The sequence below is a fragment of the Gorilla gorilla genome, chromosome 19 (assembly GCF_029281585.2).
Source record: "Gorilla gorilla gorilla isolate KB3781 chromosome 19, NHGRI_mGorGor1-v2.1_pri, whole genome shotgun sequence".
NCBI lineage: Eukaryota > Metazoa > Chordata > Mammalia > Primates > Hominidae > Gorilla > Gorilla gorilla.
Window position 1 is genome coordinate 81,455,821 of NC_073243.2, and position 20,700 is coordinate 81,476,520.

Sequence of the window (20,700 nt, forward strand, 5' to 3'; positions counted from 1 at the left end):
CATCTGTGAACAAAAAAGCATCTGTACACTTTTTATTCCCTTTCTTCTCTTACTCTATTAGTTAAGACTAATGTAAATAATGTTGTGTTTTAAATTTCACTTTCCAATTGTTCATTTTTGGTATACAGGAAAGCAGCCTACTCTGTCTTCTTGGTTAGCCTGGTTAAAATTTCATCAAATTTATTGATCTTTTTTTTTTTTTTTTGAAGTCCCAGCTTTTGGTGTTGTTGATTTTCTCCACTGTTCTCCCATTTTCAATTTCACTGGTTTCTGATCTAATTTTCTTTAAACATTTTGTAGTGAGGGGGTTACTTCTCTTTTTAAAAATTTTTAAAATGTTTTAAATTGATACATAAGTGTCCATATTTATGGGGTACAGTATGTTTCAATACATATATAATTACTTTCAAACATAAGAAAAAGTAATGTGAAAACTAAAGTACACATATTTATTTTAAAACATTTGTCATAATTGCTAACAAATATATAAGGAACAAAGAACGCCTGAATCTACTTAAAAGAACCTTAATCTCAAAATGAAGTAAAATATACAAATAATCAGCAAAATTCTTATTAACTTGTAGAAATGTAATTTATTTCATGCAAAGCTACCTTCTTTCCTATACTTTAACAGCTAATCAAATAAACATTTCAAAAAATTCATTACATCACAATAAGTTAAAATACTACAAAGGAACTGCAAGTCAATGAATTTATCAAAACCAAACTGAGAGAACACTATGCATAGATAAGGCCAAAGTTACTAATTTGCTTATAGGTAGCACTTTGCAGCTTTTTCCAAGTACATATTTGAAAACGTAGTGAGAATCTACAGAGAAAAAAAATAGTTTAATCTACAACCCAATGATCAGATGGTAAAACATTTGTCATTACATATCAGGTGGCAATGGCTAACTAAAGATAAACTTGGCATCATGCACCAAAAATGACCACAGTAACATTTTGAAAAATTATGATCATATGCACATTAGAAAAGATTAATTTTCTATTTCACCTAATCAACTGAATTGGATAAAGGCAAAATAACAAGTATTTTATTAATGCAATGCAGAAATTAGGTTTTTGGTATATTAATAATTTGCTTGTGTATTGGTATATATAAAAATCACTGACAGGATCTAGGAGTATTTCAAGCTCACACTGGACTACTGAACTTTAGAATACTGTCCTAAGGAAATAGGTCTGGGCAGAACTTATTTGAGATAGATTTTAAAACTACTTAAAAGCAATACTACAATTAGTTACTTACAAAAACATTTATAAAAATTAAATATCAGAAAGTGAGAACATCAATATTAGAGCTCTGTTGTATCATTCAATGTTATAATTTATAAATACATATTATAGTAATTTAAAACACAGGTCCACATATTTTCTACCTTCTAAAATAAAAAAAATCCTTCAAGTTGTTTTCAAAATATGAACAAAAACAAATCCATTGGATTGCTTTTAAAAAATAAATACACAGTCTCTCCCCTACAACTTGGTATGCTAAGTAGGGAAGATGCTTGCCAGCATTGTTGAGAAATGCAGTCCCAAATTAGTAGGCTAATAACATTTATGTCAATATCAACTCTAAATGGTGTTGTACAGTCAGTTTAAATAAATTATGATTTTACCCTACATATGTCTGCAATAGTAAATCATTCTTCCTACTCTTTTGAACTAAGTACAGTAAAATTCTTTCACAAAATAATCTGAGATCAAGATAACCACAAAAGGAAATATTTTCAGTGAAAAAAAGTTAATTTTTCCCAGGGAGTGTGTAAAAAATAAATCTTTTAGGATATTGATGAGAAGAGGAACATGCCAATATCCTTGCTTTATTAACAGATTTAAAATTTACAGTGAGTCCTCAATTGACCTCAGTGGACCAATGGCTTGGTACAGAAGGAATCAGAGGCGAGGACATGTTCCTGCTGCAGTGGGAAGTAAGACAGAGCAGGACTACGGCCTGCCCTACTGGAGGAAATTGCTCCTAGGGCCTTGTCTCCAGGAGTTGGGAAAGGGGAAAGAAAACATTGCCCAGTCTTCCAAGTCTCTGGGCAAAAAGTCACTGAGTTGGAAAGAAGTACCTCATACAGATGGGAATTCATATTTTAGAAGGCCTTCTGTAACCTTCTTATATTGTTTCAGCAACGCTCCTAAGAAAAGTTTTGATGATGTATGTTATTAATTCCTTTTCATAAAAAGATGTCTCAAGAATCTAAATAAATCTTAAATTTTGGGGGGGAATCTATTTTTATGTAAAAATATTACACTGAAAACAATTTATTTACTGATGTGTCCTCTTTAGTGACCTAAAAGATACACTGAGCCAGCATACTTTACATTTGTATTCAGATGTTGCTTAGTTGTCTAGCAAAATCTGTTTGACTACTTTAGGTACAATATTGCTATTTCAAGTAGTGGGATTTGTAGTCAGAACTAGTTCCTTCTGAGTGTACCACTCATCAAAAACAACTCTGTACACAAAACAGAAGGAAAATCTTTCAGCACATTAAAAGTCATGCTATAAACATAGGCCTCAGAAAGGAAGAAAGGTATAAAGGAATGAGAAAGGACATAAGAAAAGAAAGACAAAACCCTAAATCCACTTACTTCTTAACATTTAGAATTTAATACAATCCATTACATTTGATGATTCAAGTATGCTAAGATTTTTCAGGGACATATTTTGTCGCTTAGTGCAAATATACTTGTAATTTTTAGGCATAATCCACTCAAATCACAAGTAAGAAACTCACCTTACTAAACAGGTGAATTATAATATGGAGAGTTTATTTTTTCTCGAATATGGTAATCAGCACACCAGCAAGAACATTCCCTAAACCTATTAATAAGAATGAGGTTTGTAACTCAATGTAAATTAAATTTCTCCATTAATATGCTAAAATACACTTTTAAAAAACCACACACATTGACTTTCCTATGCTAATTTAATTTGGGCATACATGCAGCTTAAATTTCAGAACTGATCATCTAATCAAATAGTAGTCCAAAAAAATCAACTGGCAGAATGTTTTTTTGAATGTCTGGATTGTCAAATTTTCTGATCTATTCTTTATAAAGGGAAAACCCTTGAATCTTTTGATTTAGTTCTTACCATTTCTGTGAAATGAGGGCCTCTTATGCAATGAGATTATTCAAAAGCCCTTGTATTCATTTGGTAAGAGAGCAAATTTTAATAATTAAATTTATTCTTTCTTTTGTTTTTTACAAAAATGCTCTATTGATACCAAGTTATTTATGTTGTAAAAGAAGTTAATTAGTAATTTAGAGGTAATTCATTAAATTAATAGATTATTATTATTTTCTGCAATATTTATTCTGAATTACTGGCTTACTGAATATTCTTACCTAACAACTATTTAAAGAATAATTTGGAAAATTTTAAACTAATACTTATTATCAAGTAATAAAGTCATCAAAAATTACCAGAAATAATTCTTTAAGAAATGTACTTTGCATGTAAAGTATATTTAGTAGTCCTATTTTGCAGTAGATGTCATTATATTTCAATAAGCTTCTCAAAAGAGAAAACTTCTACCCATTACAGTTTTTTATACAGGGTGGCTTGACAAATATTAACTCGGTTCCCCAGCAATAAACTGAGTCTTCCAGGGTCAAGTCATTGCCTTCTGAACTCAAATTTATCCAACAAAATAACATTTTTATATGATTGTATATAACATTCTGTAAGAAAAATTCTGCTTAAAAAGTTGAATATTCTGAATCACTGAAACAACCAAATATTATTTTAAATATAACTTGAAAGTCATAAAGGGATCTATACTGGTTGTGAAGTGTATGCACGTATATACTTCAACTATAACCATAAAAAATTTAATACTAAAGGAAAGTGGTAACATTACCTTACACGTTCCTACCAATTTATCTTAGGGCATTATAAAAGTTAGTTATAAAAGTAATTGGCTAATTTCTTTTCCTTTTCTGCTTCTGTTTCAGCAACAACAGCATCTTAATTTCATGACAAAACCTGATGAGAAACATTATACTTAAGAAATTATTCCAAAGTAAACCCAAAGACTAACTAAAACAACACTACTTTCACAGGACTTTTGATGAATTAGTCCAAAAGCATTTTTGCTTTAAGGACTTGTAAACTTTTCTGTAATAATAAGAAACTGGACCCATTTCTGGGATGATCATTTCCCCATCCAATACCTTCAAGTATCACTAGGAAAAATAGCACAGTTATAAACTCCAGTACATAAACACCAACTCAACTTCCTCACAATGGCTTTGTAAGGTAGATCAGCAGGTAAATAGCAAGTATCATCTTCATTCTGCAAATGAAAGGGCAGAATGAAGCACTTGAGGCACTGAAGAGCTACGTGATTTGCCAAAGGTATTCAATTAGTCAATCATTAAATTACAAAGAGGATCAAATTATCTCTGCTCCTGGCTTATTGCTTTCTGGCCACACTTCACATGAAAAGACTGTATGTGTGTGTTCTTAAGTGTAGTCTATATGACCTTCAATTCAGAGTAAGTCTATCCACTGATAATTATTTTAAAAGGGATCTAATCACAAAGATCATAAAAACTCAAAGATCAAAATTTTCAGATAAAGAGGATGATGCTCTATTCCTTTCAATATCTGCATAGAGCTGTGTTTTAAAAAAACTTACATGATAATATTTATTAAAAAGAAAAATAAAAATTTTAAATTTATGTCTTGGGGAAAGATTAACTTCAAGTTAGGGGAACCATATAATTCATCTTCAAACTGGGATACTTGAGGGTGAAAGTAATCACTAGTAATAAACAGGATACTAGGTGTTACACTGAGACTGTATTAGGCAAGCTGAAGTATGGTCACTAAATGTAGCATGGATTCAGTAAGAGTTGCAAATATTCTAGGGACATAAGAAAACTCTCTGCAAGCATGCTGCAATCAAACATGTTCACTTTTCAATAAAACACTAGTGCTTTAAAATATAATACATAAATTTAGCTTAAACACAAAGGTTAAAACAGTCTATTTAGTAAGAATGTTTAACCAACAAGTTATTACACATTTCCATTCTAATATAGTTTTGTTTTCTATAAACCACAATTTAAGTATCAGTAATAACAGTAAATGGATTCACTTTTTACCTTTGAATAACCAGTTTTTTTCTCAAAAAGTATAAGCAGGTACCTTTAAATATTGAAGGATTTTGTTGGACTCTTTGACTACTTAAAAAAAAAAACTATTTTCCATTAATGCCTAGGATTTATCCTTGAATGGCATAATCAACATTTAAATCAATATGTTAAATGATAAACGTGAACATAGCTTTCTGAAATGAAAATCTTTTATAAAGCAATACCAGAAGCATAAAAAAATCCAGTTACTACAAAGACTGAAGGAATACTATATCACCTGATTATAGTACACATGCTAAATACACAGACACGCATCACTTGAAGTATAATCTTAATCTTATACATGCAAAAATCCCCCACGAGTTTGCAAACAGATTTGAAAAAGCACTTTTTACATTCAGTTATGTCTAGTAAGTAAGCCTTGTTTTAAGACACGAGTTTTATGAATACAGTTATTATTTGAGGTCTCCATTCACTTACATTTCTTTGGGAAATACAGGTTGAATATACTTTTTAGAAGTAACAAAAATGTAAGTCACAATAACAAAACTGTATATAATATTATTTAGTATGACTTATGGCTTCCTTGAATCTTTAAAATAACTCTCTTGAAAAAAATTAATCTGAAACTAACTGAACTGCATGTTCTTAACATATGTTGATCTTTCTTAAAATCCTTCCACTGTAACTGTATTTCTAAGGCAGATGCTTAGGAAATGATATGTAATAAATCTTGTTGGAAAAGGTGATACTCTATTCAATGCACATTAAACTATTATTCCTAAGATATAATTAATTCTCAGTGCCTTTTTTGTTATCTTGACACTTTTCACTGAGTATAGAGGAAATTCTAGGGTACACAGATGTTCATCAAGATTGAACTGATGTGTTGACCTTGGTTAGTGGTCCCACAAACTTTTTCAGACTTTAAACATCATTAAATATGTCACTGCGAGACATCGAGAGATATCGTCCACCAGGCTGATACCTGAAAAGGGAACATAAAGAAATGATCTGAGGCATCAAAAATAATAAAGGAAGAGAGGAAAACAAGAATACATTAAAAGGGAGTGGCCATATAATTTGTAAGTACTGTAAAATCTAGTCAGTAGCTGAAAGCAGAAACTTACCCTCCAAGTATATTATCCAAAAGTACTTAATTATAAATCAACCAGCAACGGTTTTAGACCCTAGAATATATGCATGACAGAGTGAGAGATGTAAAAAAAGGGGGCAGGAGATGTAAGACACATCTGGGAGATCAATCAATTCAATAACCACTCTCAATTGTTGCATATAAATATAACCTAGGTTTTTACTGCATATAGGCAATACTATAGTAAACATTTTCGTGCACATGATATTTTGCTTTTATTTAATTATGTGCTTATAGCATAATGGCTAAAAGTACAGACTCTGTAGCCAGAATACTGGACTTTGAATGCCTGACTTGCCATTTACAAGTTGTGTGACTGGGCACTTTACTGAGCCTCTCTGGATTTCAATCCAGCTGAATTTGCAACCATACAATTACAATATTTTTGTTAAAGGGCTTAGAATAGTGTCTGGCATCTAGACACTGCTATGCAGCAGTTACTAAATATAATAAATTTCACAAATGGGACAATCAGAAATAGGCATATAAATATTGTTGTGATCCTTTGCTATATATTTCAATTATTCTTTCTTATTTATAATACCACTAGTATTGTATGAAGATAACAATTTTAGTTACCATTACTGGATGATATAATTTTTAAAATATAAAAGCATTAGAAAGTCTAAAAAGGTATCAAAAGTTACTTAATATATTTTTTATTGTTAGTGAAAATGAACATTTTCCTTTACTTATCACTTGTTTACTTTCACCTTTACTTACTTATTTTCAACCTTGTCAAGTCAATGTGTTATTAAAAGTGTAGAGGAATGCTAGAGCTAAAATGTCACAGCCAGAACTTACCTTCCTGATTCAGATTCAAGAGGATCATCAGTGAATGTTTCTGCATTAAAATCCAAAGGTTCTGCATCTTGGAGAAGTTCTATCCGGTCCCTTTCAGTCCTGTTATTAGCCCTGGTATATTTGAATGCAGCTGCAAAGGAAGGGGGAAAAATGTCTACTTCCCTACTGTCTTTTAACTTATGGGTCACAGTCTATGGAGGTACAGAAAGAAAAATCAAAATTCCAAGGAATCTGAAGACAAAGAACATAAGAAAAGATAACTACATGGTTCCTTAAAATCAGATTAAAATTATAAGCAGTATAATAGAATATAGCAAGGAAAAGTTCTCTAGGCTTGTAGTTAGCTAAGAAGCTCTCTAAGCTCAGAAGCAGACACAGTGCAAACATTTCATTAGTGTAACTCAGAATTAACATTTAACTATGGTATCACAATGGTGAAACTGTTTATTAACAAAAGTAGTTTGAGTTGGTTTTACAGTAAACCTCATTTCTTGGCTAGGACTTTAATGTGTAATCAGCTCAAACTCTTAAAAAAAGGTGTGTCTTTTTACCATAAGGCAAGAGTATGGGTAGCACTAGCCAACAGAAATAGAATGCAAGCTGATATTTAATTAGAAATTTTCTAGTAGCTATATTAAAAAGTAAAAAGAAACAAGTGAAATTAATTTTAATATATTTAAACACAATATATCCAAAATATTACCATTTCAACATGTTGCAAGTGCTCAATAGCCACGTGTGGCTAATGATTATCATACCAGACAGCAGAAAAAGAAAACTAACTCTCCCTTCTGTATGTGGATAGGGATTTCTATATAAACAAACCAAATTTTCACAATGCTGTTCAGAGGAGTCCAAGTAGATTTACAACAGCTTTATGGTATAGTTCTTTCTGAAAACTTAATGCAAGCCAATTCTATCATATTTACATTTTTGTAAGCTTGGACTCTGTCCCAAATGCAAATCTCTTCATCTTTTCTCTCACTCATTCAGCAAATCGCAATTGCCCAATACATGCTAGATTCTCTCTAATTCATCATCCTATGACTTTGTGACTCCTCTTCTTTTAAGCACTCTCCCGTCTTGCCAGATCTTTCTATTCTGTAAACTTCTTCCACTCTATGGTAAGCAAGCGTCCAAATCCCTTTACAGAATCCTATTTCCTAGTTTTAACTAAACCTTTAGCCCTTTCCTATTTATTATACCCTAAAGTCCTTCAAATAAATCCTTTTCTCTTCATCTCCAGGACAACTGCCTTATTTTAGACCCTAATCATTTCTTGACTGTATTACCAAACAGTCTCTGAAATGGTTTCTATGTCTCACTTCCCCAAGAATTATGCTTTATACTGCCATCAAATTCATCTTTCTAAACCAAAAATCTTATCATGCTTCTTCCCAGATTGAAATCTTACCTTTAGGTCAAAATCCCAACCTTTTTTTCTTTCGTTGTTTTTTTGTTTTTGTTTTTTTTTTGATGGAGTCTTGCTCTGTTGCCCAGGCTGGAGTGCAGTGACATGATCTCGGCTCACTACAACCTCCGCCTCCTGAGTTCAAGTAATTCTCCCGTTTCAGCCTCCTGAGTAGCTGGGATTACAGGTGCATACCACCACACCCAGCTACTTTTTGTATTTTTAGTAGAGATGGCGTTTCACCATGTTGGCCAGGCTGGTCTCGAACTCCTAACCTTAGGTGATCCACCCACCTTGGCCTCACAGGCATAAGCCACCGCGCCTGGCCCCAAATCCAAACATTGGAGAATGACAATATCTGTTCCCCAACTACTCTGTGGCCTCCTCTCTTATTAGCCTCCCCATGCTTAGGCTTTAGTTAGAGAAAAACATGCATTTTCCCAAAGGTTCTCTCATGCCACAACATCCTGCACTTAGTCTCCCTTCTAATTAAAATACCCTTCACCTGGCTAAGTACGATTCCTTCTTAAATACTCAGCTAAACATGTCCTTATTACAGAAATATTTCTTCATTATAAAAACTCTTTCCTAAGATAAGCCCTCTTTTTCAATCCCCAAGCTGAATTCCTTCTGCATCTGGTGTGCATCCTTCTATCAGAGCTGTCATGAGAAATCTACAATATCATACATAGTCTGTAATTAAAATATTTTTAACATTTCTATTTAGCTCTTTTGTATAGTTTCCATCTCTCTGGTGAAATTCCCCCCTATCTGTTCATGCACATTGTCCAACCTTTCCATCAGATCATTTAACATATCAATTGGTTATTTCAAAGTCACTGCACTGTCTGATAATTTCAACATTTGAGCCACCTCTGGGTCTGGCTATGTTCACTATTTTATGTTTTGAAAATGGCTCATATTATCTTACTTTCTTGTATATCTCATAATTTTGGGTTAAAAGCCAGACATTATGTGTAAAAGAAGGACAAGATGGAGAGAAATCATAGTTTTATACCCAGAATGGGCACACCTCTTCTATTAGATCATCACTGTTGAGGGCTGGAATCACTCAACCTATAGTTGATCTGAGTTTGGATTTGGTTGTTGCTTTAGTTTCCTTAAGTCCCCACAGACTTCACATTTCTCTAGTAATGAAATCCTATGACCTTGTACTTAGTAGGGCCTCAAGTGTCAGATGGTTTCTCTCAGTATTCTTTTTCCACTCTCAGATTTCAGTAGTCCCTGCATGGATATGGATATGCCACAGAGGGAGTCTTCTCCATGTTTCTATTCCTCCTCCAACAATTGACTACTATGGCTTGGTACTCAGTGCGAAACTTGCAGCTGAGTGGGTGAGAGTGCTCAGTTTTTCTCCTCCATCCTCAGTCTTAAACCCTGTGCACTGAAGCCTCAGTGGTGGAGCTTTTCAGCAATCTTACATCTCTCCCAAAAACAGCCTCTTCCTTCTACTCAGTTCAAGGTCCTAGGCAAAAACTGGTCTCTTGGCACCTCCTAAATAGCTTCTGCATCATGTCAGTGTGGGGTCAGTGATACAAGGTTTCCTAACCCACCCTGGTAGCAGATGGCTTCTGTCTGGTATCAGTCCCTCACTCAATTATGAGCATCCTGAGGACAAGAAATATACCTTCTTTGTATTGCTGTATACCTGGGAATATGCCTAACTTATATGGGTCAGTCAATAAATTATTATAAAAATGACCGAATAACCTACACCTACTAATAGGAAAGAAAAACATCAAGGTAAGTTGTAGAAATAAACACCTGCCTAGAACATACCTGGGATAAGTGCTTACATTATTTAGGGTTAGTATACTTACAACTATTCATTTGATGCCCCAGTTTCTCCTTTCCCTACCACAGTACATATTTGAGCTTCCCCTTCCTTCTATATACTGAGGAATGCAGAAAAAAAAGAAGTCACTGCAAATATACCATTTATAATTCTACAAAGGCATTTCTGGATGTGTATTCTAACACTCAGTCTCTATGCAAGCAAGCATAAGAAAACAATTTCCAAGTGAACTAGAAGATAAACTACTTACAACGGTTGGTATTAACATCTGAGAAGTTTGACTCTTTGGGGTCAGTATGAATATTTCTGTTCCTAGTGGAATCTTCTCTATTGTGTCCATAACGTTCTTTCCATTCCTAGAAAAGAAGCACAAATAATCATATAATAGAACAGAAAATAATTCATTAATGTCAAGAGATTACATATGCAATATAATTTATTTTCATCAGAGATTCATTAGTAATCAATATAATTATCCTAGTATCTTTAAAAATCATAGGTCAATGTTTTTATTTTTACATGATTTATTGAAGTCACAGTCTCTATAAACTTCAACTTTTACAAATGACATAGAGATATTTTTGCTAACTTTGGTTGTTATTCATCTATCTAAAATGTAAAACAATATTACTACAAGCTTACTTTGACCATGTAAAAGTTAAGAGAACCCATAATGACTAATAGACGTTAACAAGATTTTCTTTCACTCAAATAAACTACAAATATTAGAGAGCTAAAAAGTCAACAGCTAAAGTTGTATACAAACATAATTAGCCTATGACTCACACGGCATTGTGTGTTATCTTAAATGCAGTCAAACCATATTAACTGGATTCTACTCATTAAATTCTTAGAATTGAAAGGGACATTAGAAGTCACCTAATGCAACTTTCCATGCAGTGCAGGGTCTCATTCTAAAACATCCTTGTCAGATGCTTTTTGGCTGTCTGACTAGATAGCATGTAATTTTCTATGTCCGAGAAGCCTATTGCAATTCTGGTAAATTGTGTAATTTAGAAATTCTCATAGAGAAGAGAAATCTATCTCTAGTAACTTCTACTCTTTGGTTCTAGTTCTGCATTCTAAAATAAAGAAGATACACATATATGAAGATACACAAAGACAACTATTAAGTTTCCTGTTAGTTTTTACTTTGCCAGTATATACACCCATTTGTTAAAAAAATGTGTGGTAATTATAATTAGATTTTACTCATTTTTTGCCTTTTCATTTTCTTCAGGAGGGTAGTTTGCCTCAGAAAATGGAGGCATAAAGAAAAATTAAGGAGGAATAAAATTAATGTCACAGCACCAAAAAAAGAGAAACAATTTTAAAGCAATCAAAACCACTTTAATAGCAAGAATACACAAATTTATGTATTTATTCATTCGACAAATATTCATGGAGCACCTACTTTAGGCAAGAAGCTGCTCGATGCTAAACACAAAGCAATTTATTACTAATGACTTTTAGAACAGGTCTGTCAGGATACTTAGCGTATATACCTGAAAGTATTAAAATTCCCTTTCTTTAAAAATATATCTTATAACATTTTTCCACTGTTTTTTTCTGTCTTTAGCTAATATTCCAAATTAGTAAGATTCTTAAGAAATTAAATTTCAAATTAATCTTCAGATTACAGAAATTAATACTGTACTTACTCTTCTTCGATTTTCACCTTCTTCTTGCCTTTGCCTTTTTCTCTTCTCTAAAGACAGAAAAATGATCTCAAATATGGCATAACATGGTTTAATCAGACATAGTGCAACTGAAGTAAAGATAGCGGGCAATGACCGATATTTCTTTTAAATTATCAAAAAATCAAATGTTATAGGTTATTGCTGGAAAGAATTTGAGAGTTTACCTTACTCAGTAGTGAATGCCTTCTCTACTTTTGTTGCAGATGGCCCTGTAGTCTCTGCTTAAATAACTTTAGGGAAGAAAGACTTATTTCTCACAATGACCAGAAATTTGTTTCTCTGTAAATTCTATTCTTTTATTCCTGTCTTCTAAGTTAAGTTCATACTTCTTTTCTTTCTGTATGAGTCGCTTTCCTTGTTACTCTCTTTAGGTTACAGACAAGATGTTTTCACTTTTTTTCCCCCAGGAAATGCCCTACAGACTCACAATTCTAGCTGTCCTTCTCTAAATACTTTCTAATTTATCAGTCTTATTCTTAAAAATCTTACCCAGGACTGGATGTGCTATGCCATATGAGGTCTAATAGGAGAGCACGTGAAGGCTACACTAGCTTATTTTGGAGCTGCAATACATTTTGTCTTACATTCAACTCATAATCACACAAAAGCCCCAGACTCAAGTAGGGAGAATGTCTAAGAACCAATGTCCCAAAAGTCAAGTTTTTTTCCCTCCATGCTATCATCACTTTGAACATCAGTAAATTTAATACACTCAGTTTTGTGATTTGATTCTACTAGAGTGCCATGTATTCTAACAGGCTGTTAATGATCATCACGTTCTAAAAAAGTAGCCTTTGTTTGAATGATTTCCCATGCAGTATCAAACCGATGATTCTTTAAATTAATGAGTTTTATAGTTGTACAGAACTTGGCAAATATGTTTCAAGGTAAACATGAAAATGATTCCAAGACCATACAAGGGTGCTATCTCGCTGCAGACATACTAATAATTTAAGCTTCAGAATTTCTTAAAGACAGATAAAACAATTATTCATGTTTTCAAATTATTTTTGCTAGAAAGGCTATATGTACATTTTTAGCTAAAAATGTGCATTAATTCATAATTTATTAGAATAGATTAAAAATTATTCACAAACTATACAAATATTAATTTTGTATTTTGAGTCTTAGCACTTAGTATTTTCCCTTCATCTATTTTAAAAGACAAATCTTACCTTTTCTGATTAATTCTTTTCCTTCATTAACTAAGTCTGATGTCATATCATCATCTCCCATAAACTGCTGGAAACCGAGCAGATTCAAACAACGGGTTCCCAAACTAATAAAAGCAGATTTTTTAAAAAGACAAACATTATTTCACATTGTAAATATTTAGATGAATTGTTCTTTAGCTTTGTCACTCCAAAAGAAGACTATGCTTCATTATCTGTTATCATATAGTTATCTACCGTCACATCTGACATGCTTCAGGAAGTACCACTTATCTCCCTTTCTAAGAAGTGTATGCCCTGTACTTCACTGATTAGGGTATGCACTATATTCAGGTTTCTTATAGATGTCAATTAAGTCAAGTTATCAGCATACCTTCAGAAAACAATTATACCAAGATGCTAAAATGATAACTGTAATAATGTAAGAGCAATTTTTTCCTCTGATCTAGTTAACTATTTAAATAGCTTTTATACACTACAAATTGATTACTATATCTTATCTGAAGACTACTACCTTATATCTTATTTGCTATTTACTTTAAATTTGATTGTTGTACAAGACAAGAATATTGAAAATATGGAACACAGGAAGGAAATGATAGGTGAATAAGCAGGATTAATATTTCTTAAGATCCAACTATACAGCAGATAATTTACAGATGCCTTCTTATTTAATTTTAACTATCACTCTAAGAGATAAATATCACTTTACAGATAAGAAAACAGGCCTAAGGGGTTAAATACTTTGCTAAAGATCCCTTAATAAATGACAGACCTAGAATTTAAATCCCAGAGAAAATAAAAACCAAGCAGCTCTTTTTATTATATTAGTTCTCAAACTTTTTCAATGATGTACTTCTACACAGAGAGGGAGGAAGAGGAGGAGAAAGTGGTGAAGGAGAGAGAGAGAGAGAGAGACGAAGGGAAAACAGGAAAGCAATTTAGAAAAAGTGAAGATCTCCATTCCATTTTGCAGTAAAAATGTGTAAATATCTAGCTAATCCATAATATATCTACTTGTTTCATTCATATAAAAATGTTTTTTATGCATTACCATTGGGTAAAATTGGGGTTTTGTAGATGATCATGCTAATTCTCTGACTTCAAACATTTCCTTACCATCTTCATATCCTTATGGGAGTACTATACTCCGGGATGAGAAGCTCAGAATTAGATCACTGTCTCTGGGAAAGTTTTCTCTTTGTCTGAAGTACCAGGAAACAACTTACGCTCTCTAGGCAGGTAGGTCTGAATATTAACTCTGGGTGTGGCTGTGTTGCTAATAGTGTGGGAATTAGACTAATTATGGCAGCATTTCAAATGAAAATGAACTTATCAAGTTAACCTATCATTGAAATGTCAGTAAGGCATTGCTTCAGGTGTTTCTGTAACAGAAGATCTATTTTGTGAGTTAATCCGAAAATTAAGGAATACAACCTTTTTTTTTCCCTTAAAGATAAAATGGCACTCAAAGTTTATCCTGATTAACTCTAGAAAGACACTTTTAATGATTATCTTAAGTTTAATAATTTTGCTTTCGGACATAGTGATTCCTTATAGCTAAGATTTTATAGTTGACAGAGCACTATTCTGCCCCATATCACTTGATCTATATAACCATCTAATAAGGTAAGAAGAAACGCTAATCTTGCCAGCATAACTGTAACATTAAAAAAACATTTATACATTACAAGTTCTTAATGTTCCACTTTATTAACTTTTCAAATGATTAAGCACATAATAAAAACATAGTTTTAGGCACACAAAGTATGACTAGTCTCTTCTTTTAACACATCATTTTCACACTGTAGATCTGTTACTGTCTCCTCTACCTAAAGAAAACACTAAAAATATCAAATTGGCTATCAGTTCATATTAAAAGTATTATTTTAAGGGAGGAGAACACCCCTCATATTGTCTTATGCCCTATTTCTGCCTCCAAAGAAAGAAGTAAAAACTAAAAGGCAGAAATGGAATCCACAGGCAGATAACCCAGCACCGTGCCCTGGGCCTGGTAGTTAAAAATCAACCCCTGACCTAACTGCTTGTGTTATCTACAAATTTCAGACATTGTATGGAAAAGCATCGTGAAAATCCCTGTCCTGTTCTGTTCCGATCTAATTACTGGTGCATACAGCCCCCAGTCACGTACCCCCTGCTTGCTCAATCTATCAAGACCCTCTCACGAGGACCCCCTTAGAGTTGTAAGCCCTTAAAAGGGACAGGAATTGCTCACTCGGGGATCTTGGTTTTTGGACATGTGAGTCCGCTGATGCTCCCAGCTGAATAAAGCTCTTTCCTTCTACAACTCGGTGTCTGAGGGGTTCTTGTCTGCGGCTCATCCTGCTACAATTTGAAGTTATAATCTTTTAGTTATTTTACTTATAAGAAAGTAAAATATATTTTCAAAAATTCAATAGAGAATGTATTTTAAACAGTATCTGTTTACTCATTACTGTAATGTTAGTAGATATTATCTGTAACAACTATAAAATGGTATTGGAAGATTTAAATAAAGTGGGTAGATAAAATTTATTTTTCTCAGAAGAGTAAGCAATGAACATTTTTAAGTATTTTTGAAAAAGTGGTATTTTGGGTATGTTATGGAGCACTTCAGCAATGAAAGAGGGCAGAGTACAGGATGAGGAGGCCTGACGTGTAAAAAGAAGGAAAGACAGATGCGAGAAGCCAAGTACACCTATCCTTTAACCCCTTTTGAATCTCACTCCTGCCTAGATTCTACCATTCATTCTAATTCCATGAAAACAGCATGCCATGTACTTTATGACACAGGAGAAAATTTCTCCTCTAATCTTAATGTACAGCTTGATTACAATCGGTCCTCACCTGACCCTTTGTGCTGGCCATGGTCTGAAGCATCTAGACACCCAGCAATAATTATTGGAAAGCTCTAAGGCTAATTTATGTCATTAGAAAAAAGCTGGACATAAGGGTGTTTTGCAGGCTATGATAGCTGTCAGTGTCAAAGGCCAGGACTTAGAGCTAACATTCTGTAATTAATCCTATCATTTTTTAGCCTAAATAGAATAATGTTAAAATAGTATTATTTATTATAATAGAATAATAACTCTACCTCTTTTTTCTTTAAATTTTTTAGAGGGAGACTCGCACCTGATCACTCAAGTAGTCCCTTCAAACTATCCCCAGCTTCTCCAAAGCTACAATGAAACAAACTGAAACTCAATCAGTAAATATTTAAAAGAGCTTTAAAGAGAAAGGATATCCAGATTTAAGAGCAAAAGAAAAAACAATGTTAAGTTTTTTACCTAAAATAAGTAGCAATGCAGAGAATTACCACCAACATAGGATAATATATATAGAATCCATCTGCAATAAAGGATAAAACTTTCATGGAACCCATAATCTGAAGAGCAAGAAAAAAGTAAGTTAAATTGGAATAGCTCTATAATTTCCATTCCTTTCCATCATTAGAAAATTTGCCTGTAACCAGTTATATCAATCCATTTGAACTTTTTAAAAAGTAGAAAAAAAGCAGTAAATGGACTTATTTTTTAAAATCTGCTTTTTATTGAGGTTTTCTCTTAAAGAAAATTAATATAATTATTACTCAAAATTATCACATACATTGACTACAAATATAAAGTTAATATTAGTATAGGTCAGTTCTTTTGACACTGGTCAGCTAGACAACATATATGAACCAAAAAATACATTTTTATCATAAAAGAAGCAAAATCACTTTTATCTAGTCAATAGTAATACGTATACAATCTTTAAGAGAAAATTTTACCAATAACACTATAGAACTTTTCTGCTGGCATTAAAAGAAATTTCACAATAACAGCACCTCATATAGATAGTGAACCTAAGGAATTCTATTTTCTGACCGTACTTACAGATGTATAAGCAGTTGGTTGAGTATTCTTGTGAGAGATAGATGAATCCATATGGGTCAAACCCAAGAAATTAAGACATAAAGGAGGTGTCAAACGGCAAAATAGCCTGCAACAAACATTTAAAAATATGTATATAAAAAGTAAAGCAGCAAAATACATTTTATAGTATACTGAGATGTATTAAAAACATTTCAGATAATTATAGCTAAAATTTTCATCTATTTGCTTTATATATATATTGAATTCTTAATGTGACCTGCCCTCACTTACTTGGGAGATATTCTGAAAATTGCCACATCAATGCCTACGTGACTACAGCCTCAAGCTCCTTGCTTTTATGGTTTCTGCCATTGCTTTATCCCCACAAGTTGTGGAGTGCCTTTGTATCATCTCCTACAACTAAGCCATCCGTAAAATCCATCTCACAGCATGACAAGGACAGTAACATCCTCAAGGTGAATTGTATTCAGTACATAAAAGAACTGAAGTTGTATCAACATATGTCATTCTGACAAGCACAGACATAAAGTTGTTCAATTCTGTCCAAATAAAAAGAATGCCTTACAAACCCACACACTTGGATAACTGGGGCTGGGGAGAATAAAGTGTGGGTATGAATTAAAAAAAAATAATATGAGATAATTCTTTTGTGGTGATAGAACTGTTCTGAATCCTGATTGTGTTGGTGGCTACAGGAATCTACACATACAGACAAACACACACACACACACACACACACGAATGAAGGATAAAAAATGGTGAGAACTAAATAAAGTCTGTAGTTTGTAGTTAATAGTAACGTTTTACTCTCATTTCCTGGTTTTGATATCACTGGGGGTAGCGTGAAGGTTACATAGGACTTTTTGTGCTACATTTGCAACTTTCCGTGAGTCCATAATTATTTGGAAAACAACAAAAAAGATGCTTAAAAATACTTTAGATGTCAACTCCTCTATAAAATTATCTAAGTTCATCCTTTATAAATACCTAATAGGACTCATTTAACAATAAGAACAGGTAATAGATTGTACAATCTTGCCCAACTTGAAGACATCTCTCTAAATCCTCTCTGAATTCCTCAGGAAAAATTGTTCTTGTTGGTTTTCTCAGTCCTCCTCAACTCAGTGAGAGACTGCTGAATCTTAGAACACCATCTAGGTCTGACTTAGTCTCTAAACTGTCCATTGTTTCTACTGCTTGCTAATCTCTGGTTGGTAAATCCAGGCTCACTAAGAATGCTTCTTCTGCCTTCTAGCCTAACCTAGCACACCTATTTTAACCTTAAACCTCAAGCAAGAGGTAGCTGGCAATCAACAAACATCAATCTAATATTTAAACCTAATCAATTAGCTGATAGAAATATAGATGTTAGTGGAACACCTGTAAACAACAAAAAATAAAAGATCCATAAGAATACACTCAATGATGACATTTCTCTTGTTTCTAAACATAATCCTACTTACATGCCACTGAAAAGAAGGCTATAAGCATCAGTCTGGTGATGTGAAGCCAAATAATAATAGTTAAATACACGAATCCTGAACACAGTAGAATAAACACAGATACTTAGGAAGAAGATGGAAAGGAAGCAGGCAATCTGGAAAAAAACAAAAACAAAGCAGTTTGTTTAAAACAAACAGACTTTAGCACTTAACAATTACAAGCATTATCCTTCATTTCTTTTTCTTTTCTTTTTTTGAGATGGAGTCTCGCCCTGTCACCCAGGCTGGAGTGCAGTGGCGCAATCTTGGCTCACTGCAACCTCCACCTCCTGGATTCAAGTGATTCTCCTTCCTCAGCCAACTGAGTAGCTGGGATTACAGGCATGTGCCACCATGCCCGGCTAATTTTTGTATTTTTGGTAAGACGGGGTTTCACCATGTTTGCCAGGCTGGTCTCAAACTCCTGACCTCATGATCCATTCGCCTTCGCCTCCCAAAGAGCTGGGATTACAGGTGTGAGCCACCACGCCCAGCCTGGCCTTCATTTCTAGCTAACATTTATTGATGCTCTAAAATTGAAATACAGTAATAGAGAATTTTTTAATCACCCACTAAGATTATGAAAAAAAACCCAACACTTCAAACTGTTTAATATCCTAGATCCAAAAGTTTCGAATCTACCTTCTAATGTGAGCCTGTTTTCCCATTCCCTTGGCAACTCTTCACAGGAGGCCTATAAGTTATGTAGCTTTACTGGCATAAATATAATCAAAGTATTCCCAGGGCCAAGTGTGATGGATCCTCCTGAAGCAGGAAGATCACTTGAGTGCAAGAGTTCCAGACCAGCCTGGGCAACATGGCAAAATCCTGACTCTACAAAAAATACAAAAATTAGCAGGGGATGGTGGTGCATGGCTGTAGGCCCAGCTACTTGGGAGGCTAAGGTGAAGGTGAGAGGATTTCTTGAGCCCGGGAAGTTGAGGCTGCAGTGAGCCATGTTCATGCCACCACACTCCAGCCTGGTGACAGAGCAAGATTCTGCCTCCAAAAAAAAAAAAGAAAGAAAAAAAAAATCTCAGATTTCTACACTATCTTGCAACTTTTCATCTCTCCTCAAATACAGTTATTAGTTTCTATAGTGTGGATAAAATAATGAAGCACATTTCTGGAAGTTTGAATAACAACACTGCAGAAAACCTCACTGCTTTAATTTTTACTAGAAGAAATACATGGAGAAAACAGTTAAGGATTATACTATGAAGTGACATCTATTTATGACAGACATAAAATAAACTGACCTCGATATAAATATAATTATATGTTTTTTCAGCCAGCTGTATGAAGACTGCAAAGAGGGATAAGACAGGAGTAGTGCTAAAGAATGTGCACTCTGACCACACAACAATCACAGAGAAGATGGACAGAACCACAGCAAGTATCTTGTAAAACCATGGTCGCAAAAGACATTCCCAGTACCATTCTAGAAGACAAAAGAAAAAAATGATTAGGAAAACTATAAAAGAGTAATGGGATATTTACATTGTTTCAAAATAGCTCCCAATAAGATACTTAATTACAAAGAGAAAAACAACAATTTTACAGTGGAGACACCAGGCAGATACCACCCTAACCAAATGACACCCATGATGGGACAAACTGACATCGTGTGCCTCCTGCTATGATGTACTGATAAGAATGTGACATTGCTGCTGTGGTATTCCTATGAAAAATGCAGAACTTGCATCTAATTTTAAAGAAACATCAAAGTCAAATTCAGGGACATTCAACAAAAAACTGGCCTATACTCTCCAAAACATTTCTGATATATCATAAAACACAAAGACTGAGAAACTGTGTCAGATTAGAGGAAACTAAGGAGACATAACAACTGAATGCGATGCATGATCTGGGATTTTTTATGAAAAATATTATTGGGATAATTATAGCAAAATCTGAATAAGGTCTGTAAATAATGGTAGAGTATAAATATTAATTTTTTTATTTTGATGGCTGTATTTGGCTATGTAAGAAAATATCTTTATTTTTAGAAAATATACACGGAAACATTTAGGAACAAGGAGGCATCATGTCTGGATACAACTCTAAAATAGTAATTAAAAAATACATACAGAAAAAGCAAATCAATATGGCAAAATATTAACATTGGAGAGCCTGGTTGAAGGGT

At 33.5% G+C, this 20,700-nt stretch overlaps 1 protein-coding gene across 2 annotated transcripts in view; it reads right to left on the reverse strand.

Moving 5' to 3' along the window:
- Positions 1-5,327: 5,327 nt before the first annotated feature.
- Positions 5,328-20,700, reverse strand: part of LMBRD2 (LMBR1 domain containing 2) — a 48,570-nt gene continuing 33,197 nt past the window's right edge. For both annotated transcript variants that reach the window (XM_019013545.4, XM_055367721.2), the window contains exons 10-18: positions 19,814-19,995; positions 18,537-18,670; positions 17,074-17,179; positions 16,483-16,580; positions 13,199-13,302; positions 11,985-12,031; positions 10,574-10,679; positions 7,097-7,226; positions 5,328-6,124 (exon numbers count right to left, since the gene is read on the reverse strand). In XM_019013545.4, coding sequence (XP_018869090.2) covers positions 6,064-6,124; positions 7,097-7,226; positions 10,574-10,679; positions 11,985-12,031; positions 13,199-13,302; positions 16,483-16,580; positions 17,074-17,179; positions 18,537-18,670; positions 19,814-19,995 — 968 coding nt within the window. In that variant the 3' untranslated portion in view covers positions 5,328-6,063. The remainder of the gene's footprint in view (positions 6,125-7,096; positions 7,227-10,573; positions 10,680-11,984; positions 12,032-13,198; positions 13,303-16,482; positions 16,581-17,073; positions 17,180-18,536; positions 18,671-19,813; positions 19,996-20,700) is intronic.